The 21,985-nt window shown below is 43.3% G+C and overlaps 1 protein-coding gene across 1 annotated transcript in view; it reads left to right on the forward strand.

Moving 5' to 3' along the window:
* Positions 1–6,313: 6,313 nt before the first annotated feature.
* Positions 6,314–21,985, forward strand: part of SERINC1 (serine incorporator 1) — a gene marked incomplete at its 5' end in the record, with an annotated part of 787,452 nt that continues 771,780 nt past the window's right edge. Inside the window, 1 exon segment of the mRNA XM_044073769.1 lies at positions 6,314–6,507. Within this exon segment, the coding sequence (XP_043929704.1) occupies positions 6,314–6,507 (194 nt within the window).

Genomic DNA, 21,985 nt, shown 5'->3' on the forward strand with positions numbered 1-21,985 from the left:
TTAGCTAGGCTTATAAATGCCTTAGGGCAGATAGCCTAGTATAAACCTATGAACCTATGAACCTATATAACCAAGCCCATTAGACAGGCTGACCAACTCAAGTCCATGGGAAGGCAGTAACTAAACAAACTATCTCTGTCTGGATTTCCAGAGTCATCACTTTCTGCTACCAGCACCATGAGAAATCCCTGCAAGGTGCTGTTAAAGCACACTCCACCAGGGCTGTGGCCTTCTCTGGAGCCTTCTTCAATGGTCTGGACTACCTCCACCATTCTTGAAGCAGCAGCTTGGTCATCAGCATATACCTTCACCAAGCATTACATGTTAGATGACATTTTAGAGCCAGGGCGGGGTTTGCCAGGGCTATCCTTCATGGATTCCTGGAAACTGCCTCTAGACCACCACCCCCTCCTTCACAGTGAGCTGTGGCACCCACCCATATGTAGAGTACTGCAACATGGAAATAGAAGGACATAGAAAAGTTGTGTAAAATCTTACCATAATCATTGATATCCTTCTCTTCCATGTTGCAGTATTCCTTTCCCCGACCCTTCCCTTCTGTTCGGCTGCATTTTCCTTTCTGGGTGGCACAGGACTGGCATTGGCCGTACTTGGACTGGCTCATCTGGGGCTGGTGTGTGCAGACGTCACTTTTATGGTCCACGTACCTTGAGCCATGTCAGGGACTGAACCTTTGTATACTGGCCAGACCTACGCGAAGCTAGAGGAGTAAGCCCATATGTGGATTATTGCAACATGGAAGAGGACATCTATGGTTATGGTAAGATTTTACAGAACTGTTTATGGTGCATGGTCGTAAATGTGTTGCGTTACACTTGTCAGTATTTCACTCTAGGTCATGTATCAGACTTGTGTCTTTCAGGGCCTTCAGATGTGTTGCAGAGATTATGTAGTCCTGTAGACTGATAGAGGCTTTAAGTTTACTAGTACACTTTTAGTGGTTTCTTCTGTGGAAATGTATAGCCCTTATTTATTTTCCCCGGTTGAGTAGGACGTCTTCCAAAACAGCTGCTGGTCTGTTTCCTGGTAGTACTGATCAGTGCATTGACTCTCCTGATAGTGAGTTAAGGGCGGTAGGGGTGGACTTGCCCTTGTCATTGTGGATATGGGCCATACAGTTGCTGCCAGGGCATGGCAGTAGTCAGAGGGAAAAACAACGGCAGACCTACCTGTGGGCAGCCAACAAGTGGGTGAGAAGTGTTAGTCACGGGAAAATTGGTTTTATTTTTAGTTTTAACTGGATATATGGGTGGTACAAGACCCTTTTTGGTCACTACACAGGCCAGTCAGTAAAGACACACATTTACATAATTTAAATCAGTATACATAATCGTCATTAATAGCTTTACTGGCTTTTTTTTTTTTTTAATTTTACACATTTTTTGGTGCCTCTTCTGCTTTGTTGAGGGGGATACATAAACATAGAAAAAGTAAGGTGCATACAGTATAAAGGTAAATGTCATATGTCTGTACAAGTACTAGCTAAAAAAAAAAAAAAAAAAAAAAGTCTGGGAGGGGGGGAAGTGTGAAAATGTGGCCTTTCCTAGTTTGTCATTGTATAAATTGTTTTCAGACGTTTGCAAAGTGTCTTTCTGCAAGACACTGCATAATTTAGCAACCTTGTGTCCAAAGTTGTAAACTGTGGATAAAGAATGTGAGATCAGTTAGTATCTGTAAATCAGGTGCTTTGATATTCCTTAGCTTAAGTGGTTGTTCATCTTTTTTTTTAATTGGGTGAGGTTGTCTAGGTTTGTCATTTTAGATGACCTGTTTTAAGCTGCAGATGTGATGGCATGTCATGGCACTGGACCATCACTTTTGGACAGGTATACAGTCAGTACCTTCCCCGCATACATAGATGTTTTTCATGCAGATCTTTTATTTTCATCCGGTTTCATTGTATCACATTGAAGAGTCTGTTCTATTATCTGTGTTAAAGTTTCTGCACCTTGGACCAAAAGGCTGGGAAGGTGTAGGGGAAGTAATCAGGATGCAGCTGTGTATTCCACTAATGCAAACTGTTGCGTGAACCTGAGCCATTAAGCTCTTTTGGATGTTCATATTTAGATTAAAATGTTTTGGCACACTAAAACTATCAGTTAACTGTGTCATTAAAATGTTATGATCCAAAAGGCAACCTGATATATCAGTAGTGTCTTTACCTGAAGATGAGCAGCAGCAGATGAAGCTGGATAAGAGTGTTTTCCCTGTGAGAAAAGCATTTAGAAAATGCACAGTCTGGAAGTGCTTTCCACCCTGAATTTGCTGAAATGTGTCGACCAGGTCTTAATGAAACTTCACAGGTGGAACAAGCATTCATTGCAGAAGGTAGTGGCTCCAAGGTTCATTTTCTCTTCATTATATTGTGATTTAAAGCTTAAAAACAAGTAGGTTGAAATGTTGTCACATTGTGTGGCTGAAACAGATAAGTCTTGCAGCAATTGACAGGGAAAAATACAACAGCTGTGGAAAAAATGGAATAATTAGAACTGGTGTGGAAAGCATAAATTGTCAATGAAAATTCAGCAGTCGTCTTAAGGCCAGCAAAAGTCAGGGAAGCAATTTATGGAAATATGAACTAAAATGATTACAGCAGAGGTTCAGAAATTACAGACCACTCAACCGTACAACTTTTGTGCTGTAAAAAAAAAAAAATAAAATAAAAAAATTCCCGACTTGGAAATCAAAGTACATTGAAACGACCTGAAGCTTAATGGCTTGTCAGTAACCTTGGAAAATGGATTTGGGAGGAGAATGTCATTTGTAATGTATTTGCTTGTGTGATGAAAGGAGATACTGCCAGCATAGCTAGCTATAATTTTGTAAATAATTATATGTCATTTGTGAATATCAAACTGATTCATACAAGATGCTGGTGTTACAAATGCATTAGAACTGTATGTCTTGTATATCAAACTGATTTGTGCAGATGTTTGTGTTGAAAAGGTATTTGTAAAGTGCTTGTGTTTGAAATACATGGACAGCATGCCTTACTGGAGCGAACAGAAATGTACATGCACTGTTGTAACTGTTTAAATGTATATGTTTTAATAGAGGAAACTGGATGGTTAATGCAGTCCAGGAAACTATAGAAAAATGTCTGAAATTAAATCACGTTATAGGCTATGTCATAAAGACGCTGTCTCACAGGTTTCAGTGCAGCCAGAGACACACAGCCTGTACTAGGAAGCTTTCTGTATTGTCATTGGGGGTGAACTAATTACTACTCTGAAGCATGGAGATATGCAGTTGTTTTATGACTTCCAGCACCTGCCAAAGATCTGCGCAAAAGCCCTTATGTTTGTATTTTTACTGGTAGGTGCTACGTCTTGCCAGCTTCCAGCAATGGGGGTTTTGTAGGGGAGCTATAAGTCAGATGACAAGAAATGTCATCCTGCAAGCTATCCCAGCAGTAATATCTTGGATATTATTTTGAGAAGTCTCTTAGCGAGACTGAGTATTCTGTCTTGGGCCTGACAACAGCAACAAGGGACCATTCACCACATTATCTACCTTGCTCTATGAAATAAGTGATTAGGCAATAGTAGTATTCTCTTAGATTCAGTCAGGAATATAGTGAAGCTTAGTTTATATATTTTTCTTAATTTGTCTGAGCCTGCCCTGCAATGTTATTTTAAATATTTCCTTTGGTTTTCAACTGTGATATCACTGTGAATATATATATATATATATATATATATATATACTAAGTTTTTTTTCTTGTTCTTTTATTATTTATTATTAAATATATTAAACCTTTCATTGTGTTGTCGCCTCACAGTAAGACATCCTGTTCAATTCTCAGCTAGAGCGTCTTCTGTGTGTAGACATGTGTGAATGGGCGTACCTTCGTTGAAGGTTGTGCGTCAGGGCTGGCAACTTGGCACGTAAAAATCTACTGCCAATCATTAGTGGACCGGAGTTCCGCTGTGGTGACCCCTAACAGGGAAAACCCAAAAGACGCAAACAAAATTGTGGCTGATCTGTGTAGAAATATTTAAGTTTTGAGAGTACTTGCATATTTATTTGGTGACACTGGTCACTCTTAATAGCCTTGCTCTTGGTCAAACTGCCATTTGTATTAATATTAATTTCTTTCAGTATATTTGGTACAATTGGAAAAGCCTTAAACCTGGCAGGAGTGTCTGGTGGCAGTCATAACTACTTTATAGTCCGAGCCAGAAGGGGCATAGCAAGTAAACTTGTGCCAGCCTTTCTGCATGTGTGTGTGTGTGTGTGTGTGTGTGTGTGTGTGTGTGTGTGTGTGTGTGTGTGTAAGCTACTTGGACAGGGGCATGAAACACTGGTTTGATAGAGAGGGTGCTGGAGGCTTTGGCTTGGACACTTAATTGAGATCATAACTCTGTAGGTGTGCCATTGGTGAGTCTTATTGGGGATCTGGAAAAAGAGGGAGAAACAAGCCCCGGAGTGACTGTGGTCTCTTGTGTGCTGTAAGGGAAATTGCATTTGATGCAGAGTGCTGCATCTGGAAATAGTGTGTGTGTGTGTGTGTGTGTGTGTGTGTGTGTGTGTGTGTGTGTGTGTACCTGTTATCCTCCCAGTGAACGTCCCCCACAGGTGCCAGTGGTGAGGATTGAGGCTCCTTGATTACTGGTCCAGTGTTGGGTCATCACAGCTTGTATGAAGACCACCTAAACAGAAGAAACAAAGCAGAACTTCAAGTTGCAGCATTTTCATCAAATTTGCCATCTCATTCAAATGAATAAAAACATGATCTCTTTTGTTGTGATTTTTTTCCCCCAAATTTACATGTACGGAAGATGTTTCAACTGTATACTTGTAAGGAAAATGTTTCAGCTGTTGCAGTGCAAAAGAAGCACATTTCTATAGAAAGTGGAGCCATAGTTGTTATTATGGACTTGCCATTGCTACAATAATGAAAGGCATTTCCCTGGTTCTTAAACATTTATTGAAATCCATTGGTTTTTTTTTTTTTGATTTCCACCCAAGCTTAAGATGGTGTGGAGGAATCTGTTCTTGGCCTTCAGTTCACTGGTAGAAGCATATGATAAACTTGGCCATTATGGGCTTGAAGTTCAAGTAATGTGCAAGTAGTGATGGTGGAATCTTAAGAAGTTAACACAGCATGGACAGTTTTTTTTCTCTTTTTCTTACTTGTTTTCTATTCTTGTTTTTATTTTCTGTAATTCACAGATGTTTTATTTCAGCGTGCTCCACAACTTTAAATGCATGTTAATGATGATAAGCTGAATAAAAAGAATGCTATCAAGAGTCTTGTGAGTAAGAGATGAGTGCTGCATATGCTATATATATTGCAGGGTTAATGTTTGATGTGTGTACACAGTGACTTTTTTTAGCATTAACTTTTTATACCATTGTCGTCAGTCTTATTTTTTTCAGTACCTAAGTCACTAAAAAAAGCTGCTTCAATTAATATAGATGGGATACATGCCGTGTCAGAAATTTACATTTGCATGTTTAAGAAAAAGGCATGTTTTGTATACATGAAACTGATTTAAAATAATAAGTTTGTAAAGCAGAGGTAGAAACAGGTAATAGCTGCAAATGAATAATAGAATGGATAGTTAATTTTTTAAGAACTTTTTTTTCGCAGAAAAAGTCTGGAAAACATTTTGGGTAGTATAGATAAGATAGCAAGTGATGATGATGGTTTGTTTCACTAATGCAGTGTTAATTACTTACCGTGTATTTTCTGAATGTAGTGCATATTTAATGATGCTTCCACAGGGTTCCTGCATCAGCAAGAAGATAGGTCTGCTATGTTTAAAAAAAAAAAAAAAAAAAAAAAAAGTGGGGACTGGGATGCCTTGCTACTCTTTAAGTATCCATCCTGCCGGCTTGTCAAACAAATCATGGTCTGTTTCTGCATAAATTCCAGCAGAAAATATCTGACTCTTGGAACTTGAAGTACTGACATGAGGCATTTTTTCCAGTTATTTCCTAATCGACATGCTTTATCAAGGCTATACACATCTCTGGCTTCACTAGATGTCCATCTGCCACCTTTCAAAATTCCTCTTTTCAGTTAGGATGCACAAGCAATAAGGAGGCCTTCTAAAGCTGTTTTAGGGTCCCTGTTCAACAAAATGCATTTCAGCTTTTATTTCCATTCATAAATTATTTTGGTGATGACCGAGAGAGTAGAGTGCATTGTTCTTAGAGTAATTTTTATGTAGGAATTGCCAGTACATGTTTTAATTTAAGATTTATTTAAGTGCAGAGCTGTGAAGGGAAATAAATTGCTGACTAGCTGAACACCATTTCTGTCTTTTGCATTTTGGTTTTACAGATTCCAGGATTTTGTGATGGAGGACTTGGAACATCTGTGCCAGGAATACATGGTCATGTCAATTGTGATGTGTTGGTGGGATACAAGGCAGTGTACCGTGTGTGCTTTGGCATGGCCATGTTCTTTCTTCTCTTTGCCTTACTAATGATTAAAGTAAAAAGTAGTCAAGACCCAAGGGCTGCAATACACAATGGGTAAGTACTGTAAAGAACTCTAAAGTTTTTGGAATGTAATTTTTTCAGAAATCTTACTTGAAAATTTTATAAGCTATTTTTAATTATGATTGTCTTAGTACTAATCCTGAAAAAAATAAAAATAACAATGTCATGTTTGCCTAAATTTTTTCAGCGTTATGAAAGATGTATATTGATGAAAATTAACTTTGAGATTTATTAACAGCCTCAGCGTGAGACGTACTGCGCTCACGTTATGTTGTGTGATTCAGAGACATACATGTTCGTAGGTGTGTACTATTCTAATTACCACTGAGGTCCTTGTAAGCCTAGCAATGCATCCCAAATGTTTGACAAGTTCTGGTATCCTTGGAAAGTGTAAGCAGGAGCTTGGAAGATGAAATAGTTGCAACCAGGGGTCTATTTAGATGCTACCTGTGTCCATTAGAGACATAGATGCCAAACCTTGGATTAATTTCCTGTTCACCACCCAGTTTGTCCCAAGTTGCATTTGAATTGGGTTAGGTAGGGAGAAACTTTGCTTCACATGGATGATGAGCCTGTTCTGGAGAAGGGGTAGTCTCTTGGATAGATACTTCTCTGTCTCCAGCAGATCCTTTTTATATCACAGGTAAATTTTAACTCTTTATAATGGGTAATTCTGGTGCATTTTATTTTGCAGATATGCAGGAGGTCCATCAGTGTGGGGTCTGATGACGCCTTTTGTACCAGTCCTAGATCTCCCCTCAACAAGGCCGTAGGAGACGGAATACAGGGATGGGGTTTAGAGGCTGTCTGCATTAGGACATGTTACTCGTATACAGTTTTTAAAAAAAAAAAAAAAAAAAAAGTCAGGAACCTCTGTGGACATTCCAGTTGCTGGATGTGCCTGGTTAAGTACATACATGTGGAGGCAGTGTACTCAATGTTAAGTCTGAATGCTGACTACAGTGGAACAGTTGACCACCTTGGACATGGATACCATACCTTTGTTTATAAGTTACACAGCATAGAATGATTTCCAGGCTACTGTAGACACGTGATGGGTAAAGGCTAGATCTGATGTCTGTTCCATTATTCCTCATTGATGGGTTACAGATCCAACTCGGCCACATTTCCAAGACTTTGATGCAAGTCTCGAGCTCCTCCCTCTTCCCATAATACATGACATCATCCCCACCTCCTCCAATCTCGTTTGCTGCCGTCCTGGTCAGACACAGGATTTCCGGTCTCAAGCTGATAGGTTTGTTTATATAAATTTATCACTTTTTCTGTTTTCAAGTTTCTTGTTTTTTTTTTTTCCCAATTTGAACTGGTTTGCGGGCTTCCACTGAGTGTGTTGACTGGCTGTTTGTGGGGCTAGTGCTGGAGGGGGATGGCTCCTTCCAGTTTGCTGTGCGTGTGCTGATGTTCATCGTGTTTCACTGTTGCAGTCCTTACTAATGGGTTATCCGGCTCCTGGTAGCCCTCCATCAGCCAGAATACCAAAGGTAAGTAAAAATGACATCGGCTGTCTGTTGTAAAGGGCGTCCGATACAAAAGGAGGCAGCCGACGTCAGTTCCTCAGTTTTCCTTGCCGCTGAGCCCGAAGCAGAAGCATTTCTTTCACGAGTGCCGGTCAGCAGTTTACCATTTGTGTGTCTGACTACGAAGTTGATATCCACTTCAGCTAAGTACCCCATTGGGGATCCTCTTTTTCTTGCCTTAACGAATGTCAGAAAAGGTTAATAATTGTCTTACCTGTGGAAAGCAGATTCCCTATAGAGATTTTCATTCCTGTTGTATTATTTGTTTAGGCCTTGACCATGAAATTCCTAATTGTGATCTTTGTGCTTCTTTTAATCCGCGTACTATTCGTCATTGGGCTAAGCTTTTAGCTAAGCATTTTGGAGTTTGGCCTAAGTTTGTCGGTATGGCATCCGCTGGTCTTCAGGCTTTGGATATCCCCAAGAAGCGTAAGGATAAGGGCCGCGACAGGCTTCCGAAGGTCATGTCCTCTGATGATGATAGGTTGGTAGTCAGTCATGCGGTAGCCAGTGAGGCACCTTTGCAGCCCCTGCAGCCCATAGATTTTCAACCACAGGCCTCGGTTGAGACCATTTCTGAGGTCCCCAGGCCTTCTGCATCCATTTTGCCTTCTGACCTTCCGCCTGTTGCCTCTTCAGCTGGATCCGGAGCCGTGAAGCTGACTCCGGTGTCAGAGACCTCAGTTCTTCATTCAGACAGCAAGTTCATACCGACGACTTCGGCTGCAACTTAGGCAGTTGCCAGGCCTCCCGAGTCCTTTAGACTCTTATTAGGGGGTTCACAGCCTCCTCCTTCAAAAAGGTGTAGGGATGTCTCTCCTGAGTTTTTGTCCTTTTCACGTTCAGATACTTCTAGTATTTCTGTGGATGAAGGAGACGTTTCTCAAGCTTTCTCTCCTTTTGAGATTCAGAAGCAGAGAAGTCCATCCCTTCTGCTTCTCCTCCAGAAGATTTCTCTTTTGGTGATGCTTTAAATACTCTCAGGGAACATTTTAAATGGGAAAGTCAGGATTGCCCCCTTTCTAAGAAAAGGATTAGGGAGTTTTTGGATTTGCCTCAGCATAAACCTTTGGCTATTCTTCCTGTGTTGGAAGTGGTTGATGATTTTCTGGCAAATTCCTTGACTCCAAATTCGGTTCCTCCTGCTCCCAGGAAAGCTGACTGGTACTGTAGAGTACCTGATTCTCATGTGTTTCTTTTCAGGAATCAGTTGGCTGATATGGAGGTTATGTCTTAAGGCCCTAAAGGAGTTAAAGCCACTGTTACTAAAAAGCCTGTTCCTTCTGACAGGGAATCCAGGAACCTAGATAGGTGGGGTAAAAAGGTTTATACCTCTGCCACTCTTGCTATTCTGTCTACTAATTGTCTTTTTTATATGCTGAAGTACCAGCAGCACACCTTGGAAGCTATTAAATCTAGAATAGCAGGTGTGCCTCAGTTGGCAGAGAGTAAGGGTATGCAGGATTTGCTGAATTCTGCCAGTCTAGTCCAGTGACTTTGACATTCTAGAAGCCCCCTGTAGGGCTACAGCTACTGGCTCTGTTATTAGAAGACACGCTTGGCTCAGGGAGCAGCCCCTACCAGAGCCTGTTAAGGCTAAGCTTTTAGATGTGCCTTTGCATAAGGACAGTCTTTTGGCAGCAAAGCAGAGGAAGTGCTCATGAAGATGGAAGTGCTCATGAAGATGGAAGACAAGGCCAAGTCAATGCAGACAGTTAAAGACTTTTCTGCAAGTTCAGCCTCCTTGCTTTAGCAGGAATTACCCTTTTAAGAGTTGGACAGTCCCTGATACTAGCAGACAGAGCCGTCCTAGAACTAGAGGTTACAAATCTTCTAGGGGGCAGGGGGCTACCCCTCAAAGGTCTAAGCGTTGGCAGGCTTCCTCTTCCAAGGCGGGAAGTTCTAAACCTGCATCTCAGTCTAAACATTCTCAATTACTCTGTCCAACTTCTGCCTGTTCTTGCCTGCCCAGAGAGTCCTTTAGGGGGAAGGTTGTCACTGTTTGCGAATGTTTGGGCTACCATCACTGATGACAAATGGGTACTCAGAACTGTATCCCTAGGGCACAAGTTTTCTTTCTACACCTTTCCAGTACCCAAAGGATTCCCGGATGCGCCTTCAAACCAAAGGGCAGAAGTAGAAAAGCAAATGTTGTCTCTGTTACATCTGGGAGCAATAGAATCAGTTCCTGCTCAGCAGGTAGGCCAGGGATTCTATTCCAGGCTTTTCCTAGTTCCAAAAAAAGAAGGCACCTGGCATCCTTTCCTGGATCTATCCATCCTGAATACTTTCTTGATAATTCCAAAGTTCAAAATGCTCACTCTGCATCAGTTACTGCCAGTGTTGGAAAAGGATTCCTGGCTGGTAACATTGGATCTCAAAGAAGCTTATCTGCACATCCCTATCAGGGAAGGCTGCAGGCAATACCTTCGTTTCAGGGTGAGCAAGCAACATTCTCAATTCTCTGCGCTGCCCTTTGGCTTATCTACTGCTCCTAGAGTTTTCACATAGTGCCTGGCTCCAGTCATTGCTTTTTTCAGGCAAAAGAAAATTCAGATTTATCCATACTTGTGTGACTGTCTAATTCAAACAAATTCTCAAGAACAGCTGCTAAAGGATCTAGAATTTGTAAAGACTCTTCTCTCTTCCCTGGGTTACACTCTCAATGTGGAAAAATCGAAAATGGTGCCATCCAAAGAGATTACATTCTTGGAGCGAGTCTGAACATAGCCGCCCGGGAGAAGCAGACAACTCTTTCAGTTTACTTCATGGATTTTGGCAAGCCTGTCCCAGCTCCCTGCAAGCTGTGGGATTCATGGCCTCTTGCATTCTCGTGATTCCATATGCAAAACTGCATATGAGGAAATTACACTGGTACCTCAAAAACACTTGGTGTCAACACACACAGGACCTGGATGTGATAATTCCTCTGCTTCCTTGTTTGCGGACAGAGTTTCTTTGATGGGCAACAGCCTGTCTACAGAACAAAGGCATGCCTTTTTGCCCACATCTGGCCACTTAAGTTCTTACCACAGACTCATTGGACTATTCCTGGGGAGCTCACCTGAATGGCAGATGCATGCAGGGAAGTTGGAATGCCCAGCAGATGCACCTGCACATAAATTGAGTTGATGGCAGTCCAGCAGGCTTTACTAGCTTTCAAGCATCTTCTTTCTCCAGGGACCCTGCTTGTCAGGACAGACAACACCACAGTTATGTGGTACATCAACAAGCAGGGAGGGGGACTCATTCTTACCTCCTGTGCATACAGAACATGAGTCTTTGATCCATAGCAGCATCCCTAGGCCTGCATTTCCTAGCTCAGTTCCTTCCAGGAAGGCTCAGTGTTTTAGCAGACCAGTTCAGCAGACAGACCCTGGATCTTCACGAGTGGCAGCTGAACAAAGTAGTTTTTTTACAGCATCATTCATTGTTCATTCTTGGGGAACTCCTCAAGTGGATCTCGTCTCTTCCAGCCAGCCATCTTCTGCCTCTTTTTTTGCAACGGGCAGCATCACCGCAGAGCCTGGAGAGTGGATGCTCTGTCCTTCCTATGGATGCTGCCATCAGTTTATGCCTTCCCTCTTCTTCGTAGAGTATTATTGAAGATCAGGGACGAACGACCATGGAATATTCTCATAGCACCGGACTGGCCCAGGCAGCATTGGTATCCACTGCTTTGCAGTCTTTCCCAGTTTCCTCTTTGGCATCTTCCTCTGAGGCCAGATCTTTTGGTTCACTAAGGGGGAAACATTCTACATCTTCAGTCTCTCCATTTGGCAGCTTGGTTCATTGTATAACTCCATCCTATTCTTCTTCCCTGTCCCAGCAGGTGGTTGATATGCTGAAGGAGGCCAGGAGGCCTAGCACTAGGAAGTCTTATGCTGGCAAATGGGAAAGATTCTCTTTGGATGCAGGCTAGAGGGGAATCTTCTTGGCCAACTCTTCCTCTGATGCTGGAATACCTGGCTGATTTGCTTCAGGGTAGTCTTTCTTTTTCCTCTATCAAGATCCATGCTTCAGCCATTTCTGCTCATTGTTCTTTTGAACAACCCATTTTCTCTCATCCTCCGATTAAAATGTTTCTCGGGGGTGCTTGCAACTTAAAACCTCCCAGAAGGGTGCCTACTCCAGCCTGGGATTTTAATTTTGTTCTAGAGAAACTCACCTTTCCTCCTTTTGAGCCAGCTGCCACTGCAGATTTAAAGTTTCTCTCATGGAAGACTGCCTTCCTCTTGGCTGTAACTTCAGCAAGGAGGGTTTTGGAGCTGCAGGCTTTGGCTGTGGAGCCTTTTCTTATTTTCCATGCAGATAGGGTCTCTCTGGAGAACCATCCCCTCCTTAATGCCTAAGGTGGTTTCTAGTCTGAATCTTAATCAGTCCATACACCTTCCTACCTTTTTTCCTAATCCTCGAAATAGAGGTGAGAGGATCCTACATTCTCTTGATGTGCATAGACAGCTCAGGTTTTACATGGACAGGACTAAAGACCTTTTGAAATCAGTTCAGCTATTGGCCAGCTTTGCCCCTGGAGCCCAGGGCAAGGCTATTTCTAAACAAACCATTTCTAAATGTATTGCTCTTTGTATTATTTTTTTGTTATTCCTTTCATGGCACGGTTCCTCCTCAAGGGGTTAGGACCCACTCAACTGGAGCAGCTTCCACTTCTGCAGCCTTTTTAAACGGTGTCCCTACTAAAGACATTTTGGAAGCTGCCACATGGTCTTCTGTTCACACTTTCACAAAGCATTATAATTTGCCTTTGTTTTCAAAAACCAGGGCAGGGTTTGCCACTGCTGTTCTGCAGGGCATTATCTCCAATCCTTGATTCTATTGGTTCCTCCTCCCTTTTCTCTGGCTTTGGTAATCAACCCATTGGTTAGGACTGCAACAGTGAAACACGATTAACATAGTACAGTTGTGCACACTTACCATAAATGTAGATGTTCGAGTGTATTCACTGTTGCAGTCCTGCTTTCCCTTCCTCCTTACCCCTTTTTTCTCTTTTCCTAAGGTACAGGCTAAATTTAGTTTAATCCTCGTTTTCTTGAGGCTTCTGACTGTTTTGGCAAGAAAGACTGAGGAAGTGACATTGGCTGCCTCCTTTTTGTATCGGACTCCCCCGACGTCCTTTACAACCGATGACAGCCAACGTAATTTTTACTTACCTTTGGTATTCTGGCCGATCGAGGGCTACCGGGAGCTGGATAACCCATTTGTTAGCACTGCAACAGTGAATACACTCGAACATCTACATTTATGGTAAGTGTACACAACTGTACTTTCTGCCTCATGCTCTTGGCTCCTTTGGTTGTGGAGGTGCAGCATTTTTTCACTGTGAGGGATGTTTGCTATTGCATTGGTGACGGTCTGGCCATCACTTATACACTTGTGATTATCCATTGTGGTACTGATCTTGCAGTCGTGGGATTTGTGACCTTGGTTTTCTGTTGCTTCCCCCTTGTGGTGCAGACTTGTTTTTTGGTTTCCTTCCTAGGATGACTCACGCTGTTCATGGTTACTGTCTGTTTTTGGTTGCGAGATGTGACATGGCCCTTTTTGTTGGATTCTTTCATAGGTTCTCCCTCCCTGTGTAAGGGGGGGGGCATGTGGAATTATAGACAAGGAGGCGGTAACGGCGGACTGTCTAGTTGTTCAGCTTGTGTGGTCCTGTGATGCTTCACTTGCTTGCTGGTCCCGAGTGAGAGTCCTGGGTTAGTGCCATGCCTCTCATCCATATAGTTGTTTGTATATGTCCCTAATTTTTTCTTAATTGGGTCTTCTGGTGAGTTAGTGGCTACACTGTAAAGATTGAAGCTAGAAAATAATGCCAGACCTTTCTTTTTCAGACTTCATGCAAAGCCTAGGTTTGTAAGAGTAGTAATTTGTTTGTGGCTTGGCCTAGACTTGCTTTAGGAGGTTGAGAAGCATGGTTAGCAAGGCTAGGTTGTTGCTCAGAGAAGCGGAGAAATGTGCTTAATTTTTTACAGACAGCAGAACAGTCAGTCACTACAATGGTTTCCTCAGGGGCTCACACCCCTTCAAGACTGTTTTTAGGGGAAAAAAAAATGGAACCAACATACATGTATTTGGACCCGAAGATCCTTGGGGCTCCTTCAGATCCAAAGTTATTCTTTGATCCAGGCAGGTTTTTTGTAATTAAACACTTCAGATTGTTTTAAATTTCTTTGGATCCAAGGTTGTTTGGAGCTGATCGGCTGCAGTCTCCCCCTGAGGCTAGTGCTTCTTCCTCTGTGGCAGTCCGTTTTCTTAGTAACCCTTTTCATAGGATCCTAGCCCTGGAATCCAACAGATTCTCTGCTCCTAAGCTTAGGATCTGACAGATAATTCATTTGTAGGTGTACCTTCTTTGGATCCTAACAGCAACATGCCTTGCTGTCGGTTTTGTTTAACCAACGCACTGTTAAGCGTCAGTATATTTTTGCTTTTAAATACTTTGGCTCAAGATTTAACTATCCTGAAATGTCGTCGGTTAGCAGTCTGACTACCGCAATTCACAAAAAACGCAAAGCAAAAAACAGAGACAGACCGTCGAGGTCCAAAACTGACGACAAAGCTTCTCCTAAACCAGTCGCCGGTACTCAGTGGGGTGCTTTTGCAGCCCCTGATGCCTGCTACTTTTGATTTGCAGGCCTCTACCGAGACCCATTCGGAGTCCGGTATGCTGCGAGATTCTTCAAGTATTGAACCCGCGGATGTCTCTCCCTTGGATGGGTCCAGAGCCGCTGAGCAGGCGCCGGCTTCTGAGGGCGTTTTCAGGCCTAAAGATCTGTATATTAAACCGACGCCATCATCAAAAACAAGGCCAAAACCAACTTCTATGTCTAAAAAACCCACGCATGAGCCATGTGTTCAGGCCCCTATGCCTAAAAAACAAATGATCAAAATGGCTGAGGATTTAATTACCTTGACCAGAGGTTCCCAACCCCCTCCTGCTAAGAGGCCTAGGCAAGGCACTGATTATGAATCTTCAGATCAGGTTTCCATTTCTTCTGATTCCTCTTCTGATCAGTAATTTTCTATTCCCTCTTATGAGGACTCTGATGCAGAAGTATCCATCCCTTCTGCTTCTGCTCCTGAGGATTTTTCTTTTGGATAAACTTTGCATACCTTAAGGGAACGTTTTCATTGGAAGAGTCAGGATATTTCAGAATCCAAAAAGAGACTTAGGGATTTCCTTCTTCCTCAGCATAGGCCTTTGGCTATACCTCCTGTTTTAGACATTGTTTATGATGTTTTCTCAGAATCCAGAATGGCTCCTGATTCCCTGCCTCCAGGTCCTAGTAAGCCAGACAGATATTACAGGGTTCCTGACTCTCTCAAATTTCTTTTCAAAAACCCTACTGCTGACCCTGAAACAATTTTTCAGGGTCCCAAGGGTGTTAAGGCTTCTATTGCTAAAAATTCTACCCCTTCTGATAGAGATTCCAGGGCGCTGGATAGATGGGGGTAAGAAGGTTTATACATCTGCAACCCTGGCGATCAGGGCTTTAAACTGTCAATTTCATATGCTTAAATATCAACAGCATGTCATGGTCTTACTTAAACAGAAAATGATGATGATTTCTGACTGTGTGGAAAATGAAGTTACAGGATTTATTGCATTCAGCTGAACAAGTTGGAAAGCATACTTTGCAATGTAGTTTTGATTCCTTGGAGGCCTCTTGCAGGGCCGCCATAACTGGATCTGTGATAAGAAGGCATGCTTGGCTCAAGGAGCAAAATCTGCCTGATCATGTTTAAAGCTAAATTGTTGGATGCTCCTTTACAACAGGACAGTCTTATTTGATAATAAGGCAGAAGGAAGTTTTGAAAGATGGAAGACAAAGCTAAATCTATGCAAACTGTAAAAAATTTCTTAAGTGCAGCCACCCAGGTTCAGTAGGCACTGGCCTACTAAGAAATGGTCCGCTCCAGTACCCAACAGAGCCGCTCAGGTCAAACCCAAACACTCCAAATGCTCCAGGTTTCAGTCACAAGGAACTTGCAGAACAAGACAATGGGGTGCCTCCACCTCCAAATCTGGAAGTAGCAAAGCACCTCCTCTACGGTAAACAGTCTGACTTTCCTCTGCCATTTCCAAGCACTTATTTTTTGGCAGCCCCTTTGGGGGGAAAACTAGCACTTCATGCTCAAAATTAGCATCTAATCACCCAGGACAAGTGGGTCTTAAATATAGTATCCCAGGGATACAGATTTCATTTCCACACGTTGCCAATTCCAAACGGATGGCCAGATCTGCCTCCAAATCAGTGGGCAGAGGCCCAGAAACAAGTCATGTCCCTCATGGATAATGGGGGCTATTCAACCAGTACCAGAAAAGGAAAAAGGACAAGGTTTTTATTCAAGACTTTTCTTGGTACCCAGAAAAGACAAATCATGGCATCCAATTCTGGACTTATCGATTCTAAATACCTTCCTGGACATTCCTAAATTCAAGATGCTGACTCTACAACAGTTACTGCCTATGCTAGGCAAGGATGCCTGGTTGGTAACTCTAGACTTAAAAGAGGCTTACCTGCATATCTCAATCAGGTAATCTTGCAGAAGATACCTTCGCTTCAAAGCAGGCTATTTGCATTACCAGTTCTCTGCACTTCCCTTTGGCTTATCTACTGCTCCCAGGGTCTTCACAAAGTGCCTGGCACCAGTGATTGCATTTTGTAGACAAAGAAACATTCAAATTTATCCTTATCTGGACGATTGTCTAATTCAGGCAGAAAACAAGGACACTCTTCTACAACATCTGGTGGTTGTAAAAAGGCTTCTAGCATGCCTAGGATACACCATAAATGAAAAGAAATCACAACTGGTACCCTCTCAAATAATTGCGTTCCTGGGTGCAAGCTTGAATACAACTGCCCAGATGGCTTACCTCATGCCAGACAAACAAATTCAATTGATGACATACTTCAAAACAAGTGGCCCCAAATACCCAGCTATCTGCAAGACAAATTCTGCAGACTTTGGGGTTCATGGCTTCCTGCATTCTACTAATTCCATATGCAAGACTGCATATGAGGAAACTTCAATGGTACCTAAAAAGCTTATGGAGTCCACATTGTCATAGCCTTGAAACAATGATTCCTCTAATTCCTTGCCTGAAACAGGTGTTCCTATGGTGGGCAGAGGCCTCTCACCAAAACAAGGGACTGTCATTCATTCTACCCGTTGCCACCCAAACCCTGACTACAGACGCATCAGACTGTGCTTGGGGGGCCCCTCTGGCAGGGAGATGCATTCAGGGCGAATGGAGCCCAATTCAAATGCATCTACATATCAACCAGAAAGAAAGAAATGCTAGCTGTACAGAATGCTCTGACAGCCTTCAAGGACTTCCTTCATCCAGGGCAACTACTGATAAAGACCGACAACACCACAGTTATGTGGTACATAAACAAGCAGGGGGGTACCCACTCCTACCCCCTTTGCAGATTAGCCATGGCCTTGTGGAACACAGCCTTGACTTACCAAGTACATCTACAAGCTCAGTTCTTGCCAGGAAAGCAAAATACTCTGGCAGACGAACTAAGTAGAAACCTTATGGACCCACACAAATTGAAACTGGATCCACAGTTCTTCAGCATGTTGACACGAAAATGGGGGAGCCCAGACATAGTTTTGGGGAGAGGCAAAAAGATCTATCAGTTGGACAAATTCTGCACAAGAATTCTTCACAAAAAAGCTTGGAAAGTAGATGCTGTATCCTTCAGCTGGAAAAACCTATTAGTTTATGCCTTTCCCCCTCTGCCTCTGCTCTCCAAGGTTTTACTAAGTCAGACAGGAAAAACCAAAAATAATTCTGATTGCTCCAGACTGGCCTCGCCAACACTGGTACCTGCTTATATGGAATATGTTACACCTTCCTCCGTGGTACCTGTGCCTCGGACACCTCATCTACTGTCTCAGCAGAACTATCAAAATGTTCTTCGTGTTTCACGGTTTGTCATTACATTTGGGTAATCTGTTGGCAGTTTGCCCTCAGTTGGCCTGAATATCAAAGTCTTTGGTCCTGCGTCAGTTGCTGTCTCCTCTTCCATGAAGTTAGGTAGTCAGGGGGTATAAAACATGCAGTCAGCGCCATTTTATTCGGTCTTTCTTGCTGCGCGGTGCCCGAAGCAGAAGCAGTTCGCAAGTGCCAGTCGGCCAACTCCTGAAATTTTCGCATTTGAGTTTCAGAACCGAAGTCTTAAACTAAAGCGAAGTACCCCGTTGGGGAAACTTTTTCTTGCTCCATACCAATGTCAGTAAAAGTTAATAATTGCATTACTTGTGGGAAGCAAATACCTCATGAGGATTTTCATTTGTACTGTATTCCTTGCCTAGGCCCCAGATCATAACGTGTCTTGCTGTCGGTTTTGTGCTACATATAACCAACGCACTATTAAGCATCCGTATATTTTTGCTTCAAAATATTTTGGATCCAGATTTAATTATCCTGAAATGTCATTGGTTAGCAATTCGACTACCGGAGTTCACAAAAAATGCAAAGAAAGACAGAGACAAGACAGAGGTCCAAAACCGACGACGACGCTTCTCCTAAACCAGTCGCCGGTTTGCCGATACTCCGGCGCTTTCGCAGCCCCTGATACCCGCTACTTTTGAGTCGCAGGCCTCTACCGAGACCCATGCTGCGAGATTCTCAGAGTATTGAACCTGCAGATGTCTCTCCCTTGGATAGGTCCAGAGCCGCAGAGCAGGCATTGGCTTCTGAGGGTGTTTTCAGGCCTCAACATTTTTATATAAAACAGACACCAGCTTCGAAAACAAGATCAAAAACTTCTAAGTCTAAAAAAAATGACGCATGAGCCACGTGCTCAGGCCCCTATGCTTAAAAAAACAGATGATCAAAATGGCTGAGGACTTAATTACCTTGATCAGGGGTTCACAACCCCCCCCCCCACTAAGAGGCCTAGGCAAGACACTGATTATGAATCTTCAGATCAAGTTTCCATTTCTTCTGATTCCTCTTCTGATCAGGAATTTTCTATTCCACCTAATGAGGATTCAGATGCAGAAGAATCCATCCCATCTGCATCTCCTCCTGAGCATTATTCTTTTGGAGAAACCTTGCATACTTTAAGGGAACATTTTCATTGGGAGAGACAGGATTTCTCTGTCAAAAAAGAGGCTTAGGGATTTCCTTCTTCCTCAGCATAGGCCTTTGGCAATACCTCCTGTATTAGACATTGTTGATGTGTTTTCGGAATCAAGCATGGCTCCTGATTCCCTACCTCCAACTCCTAGTAAGCCAGACCGATATTACAGGGTTCCTGACTCCCATAAATTTCTATTCAAAAATCCTGCTGCTGATCCTGAGACTGTCTCACAGGGTCCCAAAGGTGTAAAGGCCTCTACAGCCAAAAATCCTACCCCCTCTGATAGAGATTCCCGGGCGTTGGATAGACTGGGAAAGAAGGTTTATACGTCTGCAACCTTGGCATTTAGGGTCTTAAACTGCCAGTTTCATATGCTTAAATATCAACAGCATGTTAAGGGCTTATTGAAACAGAAATTGATGTTGATTTCTGATTGTGTGGAAAATAAAGAATTACAGGAATTACTGCATACAGCAGAACAGGTTGGAAAGCATACTTTGCAATGTGGTTTTGATTCCTTGGAGGCCTCTTGCAGGGCCGCAGTTACTGGATCTGTGATTAGAAGGCATGCCAGGCTCAAGGAGCAAAATCTGCTTGATCATGTTAAAGCTAAATGTTGGATGCCTCTTTACAGCATGATACTCTGGTAATAAGGCAGAAGAGGTTTTAAAGAAAATGGAAGACAAAGCTAAATCTATGCAAACTGTAAAAGATTTCTTACAAGTGCAGCCACCCAGGTTCAGTAGGCACTGGCCTACTAAACATTGGTCCTTTCCTGTGTCCAACAGAGCCTCTCAAGGCAAATCCAGGTGCTCAAAAGGCTCTAGATACCAATCACTGTGTTCTTACAGGTCAAAGTTATGGGGTGCCTCCACCTCCAAATCTGGGGGAAACAAAGCACAACCCTACAGTAAGCAGTCTCAATGATTTCCCTCTACCTTCACCAAGCACTTATCTTTTGGTAGCCCCCTTGGGGGGAAAATTAGCATTTCATGCTCAAAATTGGCAGTTAATTACCCAGGACAAATGGGTATTAAACATGGTATCCCGGGGGTACAGCTTTCATTTTCATACTTTGCCAATTCCAAACGGTTGGCCAGATCTGCCACAAAATCAATGGGCAGAGGCTCAGAAACAAGTTACGACCCTCATGGATATGAAGGCTATTCAGCCAGTACCAAAACAGGAAAAAAGGACAAGGTTTTTATTCAAGACTTTTCCTGGTACCCAGAAAAGACGATGCCTGGCGTCCAGTACTGGACTTAACGATTTTGAACACGTACCTGGACATTCCAATATTCAAAATGCTGACTTTGCAACAGCTGCTGCCTATGCTGGGCAGGAACAGTTGGTTAGTGACTCTAGACTTAAAGGAGGCATACCTGCATATCCCAATAAGGGAATTGTGCAGAAGATACCTCCGCGTTAAGGCAGGATGTCCTTCAAGGATGCATCTGCAGTCATAACATATGGGTTGTCCTGCCTCAGGCAGCCCTTCGGTTGGCCGGATTCCAAAGTCTGGGTCTGGCCTCGGCTGATGTCGCACTTTCCCCGACGTCAGAGCGTCTGGGATATAAAAGCATCAGCCGACGCCATTTTCCTCAGTCTTTCTTGCCACGCGGTGCCCGAAGCAGAAGCTGTTCGCAAGTGCCGGTCGGTCAGATCCAGTGAATTCAGCTACCGAAGACTTCGAAAAAAGCTAAGTACCCCGTTGGGGACTCTTTCTTGCCTCAGCCGATGTCAGACAAAGTAAATAATTGTTTAACTTGTGGGAAACAAATACCTCATAAGGATTTCCATTCCTACTGCCTTCCTTGCTTAGGCCCAGACCACGACGTATCGACCTGTTTAGCCTGTGCTTCCTTCAACCGACGAACTCTTAGACGTCGGTCGGAGTTTGCAGAGGAATTTTTTGGAGCCGCTTTTGCTTATATAATGCCGTCGGCGGCTCCGACTTCGCATATGGTCAAAAAACGCAAGGAAAAGGACCGACACTCGTGGCCCACGGTTTCGGCTGAAACCACGGCTAGGCCTACAGCGAGTGTCTCGGTTTCGGCCGAAACAGAGTCCTCGGATTCCTTCTTCCGAAACCATACATCCGACCACCGAGGCCCGGGAGTCCCCAGCTGAGTCGGCTACAGAACTTCCTACCGAAACCAGTGTTCAGGAAATGTCCGACACCATACCTTTGGACATTTCTACTCCTGCACGTGGGGCAGCTAGGCCCCCTGCTTCCATGTCCATTCAGGCTTTTTCAAGGGCTAAAGCTGCCAAACTTTCTAAAGCTTTGCCTACAAAAATTACCTCCCAGAGGCCTTCCTTTACTTCACAGATCCTCAGCCTTGCTGAGGACCTTATTTCCTTAATTAGGGGTTCACAACCTCACCCAGACAGGGCCTCTCACCCTCCTCCAGACAAAAGGCCCAGGACTGACCCCTCTGACCCACACTCTTCAGATGATTCCACGGATGGGTCTGAGTTGTCAGACCACCAGGAAGGGGCTTACTCGCCTTATGAGGATTCAGATGCTGAGGAATCTATCCTTCGGCCTCCCTCCTGAAGAGTTTTCCTTTGGTGAGACTCTACACTCCATGAGAGAGCATTTTCAATGGCAAGGTCAGGATTTCTCTGATTCTAGAAAAAGATTAAGGACCTTTTTGCATTTGCCTCAACATAGGCCCTTAGCTATACCTCCTGTTCTGAATGTAATTGATGTGTACAATGATGTCAGTACAGCCCCTGATACTCTTCCTCCGGCCCCTGCCAAACCTGACAGATACTACAGGGTCCCAGATTCTCATTTCCATCTGTATAAAGCACATTCTGCAGACCCAGAAACTATTTCTCAGGGCC

Source organism: Protopterus annectens, chromosome 1.part1, assembly GCF_019279795.1.
Source record: "Protopterus annectens isolate FY-2018-M chromosome 1.part1, PAN1.0, whole genome shotgun sequence".
NCBI lineage: Eukaryota > Metazoa > Chordata > Ceratodontiformes > Protopteridae > Protopterus > Protopterus annectens.